A 9,136-nucleotide genomic window follows, 5' to 3' on the forward strand; every position below is an offset into this window, starting at 1 on the left:
AAAATTTTCAACAATATCGCCAACAGTAGAAATCGTTACAGAGATAAAACAACGATAAAAAGATCTTTGTCAAACCTGCTGGAGAGTTGTCGTCTCCAGTTGACACGTTGGACTCTTCTTCCCACGACAGCCTGCAAAAAGAAACTTGGATGTTCGGTGCTTGTTTACGAGAAGGAGCACTTAGTAACAACGTAACACAAGGCAGTCTTTACGATCCAAATGACCCAAATACTTGGAGCTGTTCTAACTACAGCTTTTAAAGTATTACGCCTCTAATCTCCCGGGATTCTTTTAGTCGATGAAACTTACCCACGGTTTTCAACATGTGTTCCAACAGTTAAGTGATATCCATTTATATTCCTGGTTAAGTAGTAAGTTAACAAGGGGAAACTGAATGTTTCTCATAATAGTAATAAATACTCATGATAGGAAGTTAACGATACACTTTATTAACGCGATTTTAAAAAAAAATTCCGTTAATTTAATACACCTTAATTTACGTCGATTTTAATTTAAATCACACTATTTTACATCATTGTTGTTTTACAGCACCTTCATTTTGATAACAAAACCTCATCTGCTCATAGTTCCACTATCAATGCCTCGGAGTCACTCACTAAAGTTCAAAAAGTCTTTCGACTGGTCTTCGTGTTGATCCGTTTCCCCGAGGGGACAGCTAACTTCTTCCATTAGAGTTAGCCGCACATTGTTTTCGAAAATTTCGCGTTAATTTGATGTATGTAAACCTAACTTTTGGAAAATTGGCGTTCATTCTGTGTAACGTAAATGTTCTTCGCGTTGTCAACGTGCATCGTTAATTTGCTACAATAAGGTAACCTGAATCTCACCTGTTAAGAGTATCTCTTAAGGCTTGACCATCACCATCCTCATAGCTATCAACATCTGAAGATAAACAGTTCTCTACGTAAGTGACTTTGCTTATCTGAGTGTTGCGCTACTCGGCTCGCCTCGCATGACTTTTACGTGAACAGTGTGACTTGGTCTACGTGACATTTTCTCTTGTAACCTAGCTTACGAGACGTTCCTGTGAACTACGTGACTTAGCTTACGTGACAACTTACGTGAATTACGTGACTTGGCGAACTCAAATACTGCGTGACTCAGCTTGCAAGATTTTCCCATCACTGCCACTAGTTAGATGGTCTAACATGTTTTGTATTTGCTTATTCTGCATTCTTACTGTTCTGCAATTAAACGTCTGCACACAGACAAAAGTAAATCAAGTATTTTCCAATATTTCATGTTCAGTACCTACCAATAACATCATCAGGTTCCAAAGAACTTCTAAAAAAACAAATAAAAATTAAAATCAACTTTTTTAACCAACCTGTAAATAAATTGATAGAAATACAGGAGTATAAAAACAGTCTGAAAATAACAACTTTCATTACCCATCCGGTCGTAACCTGCCTACAGGGGCCTCCAATTCTGCATAGCCTGACAAGTAAATGAAAATAAATCACAAATCTTCAGCTGTTCAGTTATAATTCATATTTTTGAATAAAGTCTGTAAGTTTCATGACAACTTTTGAACATGGACTGGGAACTACAGGTGAAGGATCCCAGATTCACTGACTGAAGTGTACGTATTATGCTGCACTACGGTAATAAGTGGTGGTCACCCAACTAGTTTAGCTCTTAAGTTATTTTGGGCGACCAGCAGATGTATGTCTTTTTAATTTATTTATTGTTTAATTAGTAATTAAGTTAATTTTACAGTTCAAATAAACCTTGTTGTTGTTGTTGTTGTTCACAAGGTATATGTAAATAAATTTCAAACAAACAACAGTGAAATACAGTTATGGAGTACCTAAAAGTAACAGTCTGACAGATTGCCTTTGCTCATCAGAGTGTTGTGGGCATCGATGGGATCTAGATAACAAAACATTCTTAGAACTCGCAAGTCACAAATTAGGAGGCCATTGTTCAAAAAACAGCACATTAACTTTGAAATAGTTTGAAAAACTGGAACTTGATTACTGTTAAGTATTCATTATCATAAAATGGTCAACTTGTTGAAAATGTTTTAACACATCTGGGTAAAAACTGTTGTACAACTAATTGTATGGCTACGTAATTTAATCCACTTCACAAATCACGATAACTTTGAATTCTTCATCAGAACTCACAGTGCTGTTACTTTGAATTCTTAAGGCAAGGCATATAAAATGACTTCACCATCATCCAAAGCAAGAGTATTCATGTTAAACAGTACATGAAAGCTATTCACAATCACGTCACTTCATCAACAACTATGGTTACCGTAATGCAACAGATAAACCAGCCAAGAATCGACCTCATCGGCTCATGGCCTCATGCAACTAAAGATATTAATTTCACTGTTAGTTTTACCTTGTACACATCCGTGCTGTATGTTCTGATATCACACCACAGGTCTAAAAAACAAATGAAACAAACATAGTAAATTTAACAAATTGAATGTGGTTTAGCAATGTTGTCTGTACTCTTATCAACAACGACTACGCATCATCACAGCGGTCAAAATATTGTGGACTCACGAGGCGCAGCCAAGGGGCAGACCAATAAATTTTCACAGGGGGAGGGGCATTTTCTGAGGTGCGATTTTTCTCACCTTTAAGTTGTGCATGATTTTTTCAGGTGGGCAATAGCTTGTGCAAGAATTTTTTTTAACATCAACAATCAAAATAACTGGATGGTAGAAAGCAATTGGTTGATTTTTTCAGTTGCCCCATGGCTCCCCTTGCACAACGCTTTTTCAGCAGCTTTTGCTGTGCAGGAATTATTTAATTTTTTGGGACATCCCTTCCCCTATGATGGATCAGGCAAGTGCATGAGCAAACAAATGAATGCCAGTGACATTCAAATGCACTTTACATGAATAATGAAATAAGTTTGCAAACTTGTATATTTCAAGTTGGGTTACATTAGCTGGCTACACCTACTAGAAAAAAATAATCTTGAAATGGTCCTTGAACAGAGCTGAATCACAGAGTACTCAAGATAAAGCTCCATACATATCCATGTATATGTTCATGTACATATTTAAAATGAACTTTTATTACAAAATACGTACCTGTGAGAGAAGAGCCTTTTTCTCTTCTGAAAGAGACCATAAAAAAAACATTGTGATACAGTTTCATGCAATGGGGAGTTCTAAACATTACTGTAAATGTTTGATTCCTTCCCGTGTTCCCCTCCACATCTACTCCTCTCATCTCCCATCTGTAACCCACCCCTCTGTTATATATACAATGTGCAAGTGCTGTACATACCGTTTCCAAGAGGTTCAAAGGCAGCCATAGTAAGTCCAGTCTGAAAGCCAAAAATACAATAAATATGATATAAATATAAAACTTCACCTTAACTTATAACATAAACACAACTATTCATTATTTGCCAACAGGGCTTGCAAAAGTTTAAAAATCTCTCAACATAAAGGACCCTAAGGGTGTATTTCTTTGGATTTTCCCAAAGGAACACACCCTTAAATGCTTAAAATTTGCAATGTTCTAAGGGGACTTGCCCACATACAGCAGTTAACCCTCCCAGATGGTGTGGCTATAAACGTTTTGCCCACCCACTCTTCAGATCCTGGCTAAAAGCATGGAAAGAGCCACTAACAAGATTGAAATATTTTGTATATTATAAGAATGAATTAAAACTCTAGAATAAACATCATCTTACCCTTGTTGCTGGTAACTCTCCACTGTGAACAGAACTAGGTGTCCCAGGACGAGGAGTCCCAGCTTCACCTAATATATATATATATATACCGGCAAAAACAATTTATCAGAAAACTGACAGTGTGTGGATTTTCATGTAGAGTATATACGAATCTGGAGATTTCCTTTGCACTTCTAGTGGCAGTCCTAATGTACTCCAAAGGCTGAACTACTTTAAGATAATACTAACTTAAAGAAAGTCAGTAGACTTTGATCACAGAAATATTTTTTTAACATGTCATACCATTTTTTCTGGGAGCTTTAGCTCTTCTTGGTGAATTTCCCTGTAGTCAAAAGGAAAAAAATCAACTGAATTGATTAGGGTTCACTTCTGTGAGTAGCACGTCAAGTTACTACTGCTTTTTCTCATGCAAAAGAATAGTAGAGGCACAGAAAGAGAATTAAAGAGCAAACTTAAGATGGCTGGATTAGAGGCATTAATAAAAATTAATGCCGAACAAACAATCTTGGTATCTTACCCTGTCTTTCTTATTCTTTTTGCCTACGGAAAGAAACAAAAAATCTGTTACATCAGCAACCCTAAAAACACACATATTTGTAGGCTTAAATTTTATTTCATTGGTTGGAAGTCTTTGCTACAAACAGACCCTTGCATTTTACATGAAATATGACAAACCTGGCTTTCTGTCTGAGTTCCATGTCCAGTCATCATCAAAGAAGTTGTCATCATCATCATCACCATCAATTAGCTTGCCAGTGGTCGCAAGCCTGGCCATATGAAATACATGTATCAGTGAAAATTAGAGGAAAAAAGTGTTCAACATGTTCAGTTTAAATTTATTTATAATAAACTGATTATACTTCATAATTAGTTTTCGGAATTAGCCATTTCCGATTAGTCTTTTGCATCTGTTACAAAACCAGTTGCTGGGCAAAACCATTCACATTCGAGAAAAAGTGTTCCCTCAACAGGTAAAAAGGTTTTTCATATGAGGTTTTTGCATGAAGACTCGTTTTGAAACAGAGGCACAAGGTAATTTGGAAATGGCTCATTTGTGAAAACATTTTGACAATGTCCCAGAGACTTCTTTCTAGTGGAAACAATTATTTTTATTACTTGTGTGAACTAGCAATGTATCCATCTTGTTGAGAAGGAAGCTATTGTAATAATACACCCTTAGGAATGACTAATAGTCTAACCTGCGACTGGCCAATCGGCTGCTGTTTCGTCCCATTCCCAAACATTTCTCTAAATGAGGAGCAAATCTGTTGGCAGCCATATTTCGTTGGCAGCTCGGGCAAATGCATTCCACTTGTTTCTTCAATGGTCCCTGGCCAAACACATCCAGCCCATCGCATTCCACCACTTCTGAAGTAACAATTCAAATTATGAAGGACAATTTAGCTTGTCACAAGATTGACAAAAAAAGTCACCTTTTCGTAAATAAAGTTCAAGTCTGTAATATTATGCTAGTAAGTATTCATTGAGGAGCTAGATTGCCCAAGGGTGCTGGTATCAATTACAATGTATGTTTCAGTCTAAAACAAGATGCAACAAGAAGCAATATTCATTAAACTGGAAATTTTCATGAATGAGATGCTATTCCATAATTTTGCCAAATTTCATTAAGAATTCAACTTGCTATATGCAATATAGTTACAGCAGCTCTACATGCTTTATAGGCAGAGGGAAGCTCTGAATGCAAGAGTGGAGCAACCTCCCCAAGAACATACTCACAATGACATTTAATAGACAGAGTTCAAACTCAGACCTCTCAGGAAAGAATTCATCATTATTAAACCACTGCATATGCTTTGCGCAATCAATTCATCTTGACAATGTACATGTACAATTATTGCATGAATGATGGCTGCCCATGAGATCCCAAAAAATTCAGGAACTAATTAAAACTAAAATATGCTAAATTCAAACAATGAATAAAAAAAAACACTCACCAAATTGTTTCATACTGATCAAAGAGAAGACATGAAACAAAAAAAAGCACCAATGTTTAAAAATTCAGCAGCTGATGTTAAATTAGAAAACGTTATCTCTTCCATGGTGGAATTAACGGATTAAGCACAGGTACACTGAATACAACATGACATAGTTCTGAGGGTTGGGTTGGAAAAGGCAATCTCCCCCAGATCAAGTTGTTTACTAGTAAGACATAACTTTGGGTAACACTGAATCAATATCATAAGCAGTCTTATTTAATGTCACTACTTACATTTTTTCATCTGATTGCTCAAGGACACTATATGCTCCATGCTTGATAGACCGATGAATGTCGAAGCACAGGCTGACGATGGCCTCATCAATGAGCTCACATACAATACCAAACTCAGAACTGGAATCCTATATAAAAAATAAAAAAATAAATAAAAAAACAAACCAAAAACAGTTGTTGATTAGTGCAACGGTACTGTGCCACATCCAGAAAGCAGCAAGGGTCCCTTTTTCAGTTTCTGGTACTAATTTTTGATAATTGTAACTTTTTTATTGTTACTTCTTTTAGACAGTTAAATATATGATGCTTATTAACATGTTCTGCCTAGTTAGAATAATTCACGTTGCCCTAATGAATGAATTGCCAGTAATCGGATACCCGTGTTTGCGCAAAGAACTTTGGGATCGTCAGGGGGCAAACATTGCAAGTCGCTAGAAGGAAATGCATGGCAAAAAGTTGTTTAGATGCCCAAAAACATGGTTTTGGGGAGAGATCAACGCTTTTTCGCCGTTGTTTTATCGCAAATGGATTTTGGCAATGTTGATACAAGGAAAATGTAGGATTTTGTTTGAATAACCATGACATAAGTGATGCAATTTACCGATAAATTAAACTCCCTTTTGCTTGCGTGAGGTTTATTGTGAAATACATTGAAGAGAATATTGAAAATTTCAATACACGCCTGATCTCGAGAGGCTACCCGGAGCAAATGGTAGAAAAGACACTCCGAGAAGTTAAATATAAAGACAGAAAAAAGCTGTAAAACAGAAATCAAAAATTGCAGAAGGAACTACTACCCTTTGTGTCGGGCGATTTCACTCAACCGTCAATACCAAACTTTGGAAAGCATAATCACCCACAAATGGCACTTTTAAATACAAATACTCAGAGATATATTTAAGGAGCCACCCTTGATCTGTTATAGAAAAGAAAAATCACTGAAATACGTGCTTGTAAAAGCAAAACAAAGGCTTTGAGCAACACAGCAGCCACACAGCATGAGTCGCGCAGACTCATTTGTCATTAAATCAACCCCAGACAGCACAATGATCATGACCGGGCTTATTTCCGGTATTATTTGTATGACTGAGCTTTCAAATAAGCCAAAAGTAGCCTGTACACAACTTAAAAGGTCTTACTGGGTTATTTCCTCTCGATTTATACCTAATTAATTTTGTAATATATTTCAGACTATTACGTGATGTAAATTTCACAATTAAACCTCATGCAAGCAACGGAGTTTATCGGTAGGTTTTATCACATATTTTACGGTTATTCAAAAAAAACTTACATATTCCACATATCAACATTGCCCAAATCCATTCGTGATAAAAACAACGACGAAAAAGCGTTGATCTCTCTCAAAAATCGTTTTCTTGTACCTCGAAACAACTTTTCGCCATACATTTCCTTCCAGCGACTAGCAATGTTTGCCCCCTGACGATCCCAGAGTTCTTCGCGCAAACACGGGTATCCGATTACTGGCAACTCATTCATTGTCTGCAAATATATCTGGACTCTGTCTGTATCAAGCAACCAAGGTTTGAACCACAGTCAAGGTCATCATGTTGTGTTCTTTAAAGGCAAGACATTTGACTGTTGTGGTGTCTCTCCTTCCCCGGGTGTTCAAATGGGTGCCAGAGAATTTAATGCTGGGGGTAAAACCCTGACTGTGAGCTATTTTTAAAAGAACCCCTGAAGAGGTGCCAAAATCTTGCTTGCAAGGATGGCTCAAATTCATTTTCACCCCTAAAGAGACATCATTTCTGACCAAGTACTGACTAAAGTTGTTCTCTATGTACAAAAATTATAGTTACAATATCAATAGAACCTGACATTTCTGTCCAGTCCTAGAGCTGGAAAATTTCTGCAAACACAGAAACTTCTAAATGGTCATCCCATTTTCCTGTTGGGCTGCTGTGAATGAAATACTCTTATCTTAACGCTTTGAATGGAAATTTGTATTCCATAATTACACTGTTTGTCTCATTTGCACCAGTTGCAAGCCCTTCACCTTTCATGGCCTCACACCTCAACCCAAATGCCTGTTTCTATGGGGGAACTTCCAAAAGAACACCCATGGTGGACTCCCATATAAAAAGGAGGGAGGTGCTGTTAAAAAACAAGTTTTGGTACCTCCTAGGGTGTTCAGCCTCAAAAGGTCCACAGCGAAAGCTTTTTTGATACCTTTTTTAACACCTTTTCGTGTATTGAGAAGAGTAAAATATGATAGAAGATAACTGTAAGTGTTAGAATTGGTACTTCTTAGGGGTAAAACAAAAAACAAGCCACGCCCACAACACCAGATCTTGGTACCTCTTAGGAGTTCTTTATACATGGGAGTCCGCCCCCCCCCCCTACACCCCCCGGGTAGAACACACCCTCCCCAAAAGGAAAATCAGCTATAATTATCTTGGAAAATAAGAAGTTCCAGTCTCTTTTTATTTTTTTGGCTTAACACCTTCAAAGGTGCTGCAATAACTAGATTTTTTTTGACCCAGTACAGTACAAAATATAAATTTAACAGCTAGGTACAGGACACCATGGGATTTTATAGAGGAGTGTGCCCCCCTCCCCTCCCCCACCCAAGTTTAGTATGAAGTTCCTAGAAATGATTTATTAAAAGTTATTTTTACATTGTTGTGGAATCGGATAAACCCTTACCAGTAGTTAAGAAAACTGTTTTAATACGACAGCCATATATCAGTTCGATAAGTATTAAGTCTTACGTAAGCTAGTGAGACTTTTAAAACTCAAGCTTTTGAAAACATCACTCTGGTTAAAAGGGAAACATTATTTTCAATTTTTCACGAGCAGAGAGTTCTGTTTTTAGAACACAGTGGGCAACTTACTTCATCCAGGTCTACACTGTCCACTTCAGAAGGTGAACTTCCAGTATCTAGCACGCTACTCATAACTTCAGCAGCTTGGCAGAAATCACAGCCGGCTCGAGCAAGCCATTCTGTCAAACGATGTTCTTGAAAATATAAAAATAAACGGCTTGTATTTTCCGGCTTAATGTATTACTTTAGCTCTCCTTTTTTTGCTAAGCACCTGGCAAACAATGCATTTTGCGAGCGAAGCTACATTTTCAGGGCTTGCTGCTTTGCAAATTTTATATCACATGGCTAAATTTCCCTTTGCAAAAGACCCAAAACAGCACAAAACTGAAAATTATGGCCAGGTTACAAAGGAATTCAGGCATTGCAAGCTTTCGGG

At 37.2% G+C, this 9,136-nt stretch overlaps 1 protein-coding gene across 3 annotated transcripts in view; it reads right to left on the minus strand.

Moving 5' to 3' along the window:
- The window catches only part of LOC145486223 (ataxin-7-like protein 3), a 64,035-nt gene extending 54,971 nt beyond the window's left edge, over positions 1 to 9,064 (minus strand). Inside the window, exons 1-16 of one of the 3 annotated variants that reach the window (XM_081464841.1) lie at positions 8,770 to 9,061; positions 5,918 to 6,045; positions 5,643 to 5,656; positions 4,887 to 5,055; positions 4,363 to 4,454; positions 4,205 to 4,227; positions 3,970 to 4,009; positions 3,688 to 3,755; positions 3,276 to 3,315; positions 3,077 to 3,102; positions 2,374 to 2,417; positions 1,832 to 1,893; positions 1,413 to 1,458; positions 1,277 to 1,302; positions 849 to 903; positions 76 to 131 (exon numbers count right to left, since the gene is read on the minus strand). In XM_081464841.1, the coding sequence (XP_081320967.1) occupies positions 76 to 131; positions 849 to 903; positions 1,277 to 1,302; positions 1,413 to 1,458; positions 1,832 to 1,893; positions 2,374 to 2,417; positions 3,077 to 3,102; positions 3,276 to 3,315; positions 3,688 to 3,755; positions 3,970 to 4,009; positions 4,205 to 4,227; positions 4,363 to 4,454; positions 4,887 to 5,055; positions 5,643 to 5,656; positions 5,918 to 6,045; positions 8,770 to 8,832 (952 nt within the window). In that variant the 5' untranslated portion in view covers positions 8,833 to 9,061. Of the gene's footprint in view, positions 1 to 75; positions 132 to 848; positions 904 to 1,217; positions 1,306 to 1,412; positions 1,459 to 1,831; positions 1,894 to 2,373; positions 2,418 to 3,076; positions 3,103 to 3,275; positions 3,316 to 3,687; positions 3,756 to 3,969; positions 4,010 to 4,204; positions 4,228 to 4,362; positions 4,455 to 4,886; positions 5,056 to 5,642; positions 5,657 to 5,917; positions 6,046 to 8,769 lie in introns of all 3 variants that reach the window. The other 2 variants (XM_081464840.1, XM_081464842.1) reach the window with 2 other exon arrangements.
- Between the last annotated feature and the right edge of the window lie 72 nt (positions 9,065 to 9,136).

The sequence above is a fragment of the Orbicella franksi genome, chromosome 5 (genome assembly GCF_964199315.1).
Source record: "Orbicella franksi chromosome 5, jaOrbFran1.1, whole genome shotgun sequence".
NCBI classification, from domain to species: domain Eukaryota; kingdom Metazoa; phylum Cnidaria; class Anthozoa; order Scleractinia; family Merulinidae; genus Orbicella; species Orbicella franksi.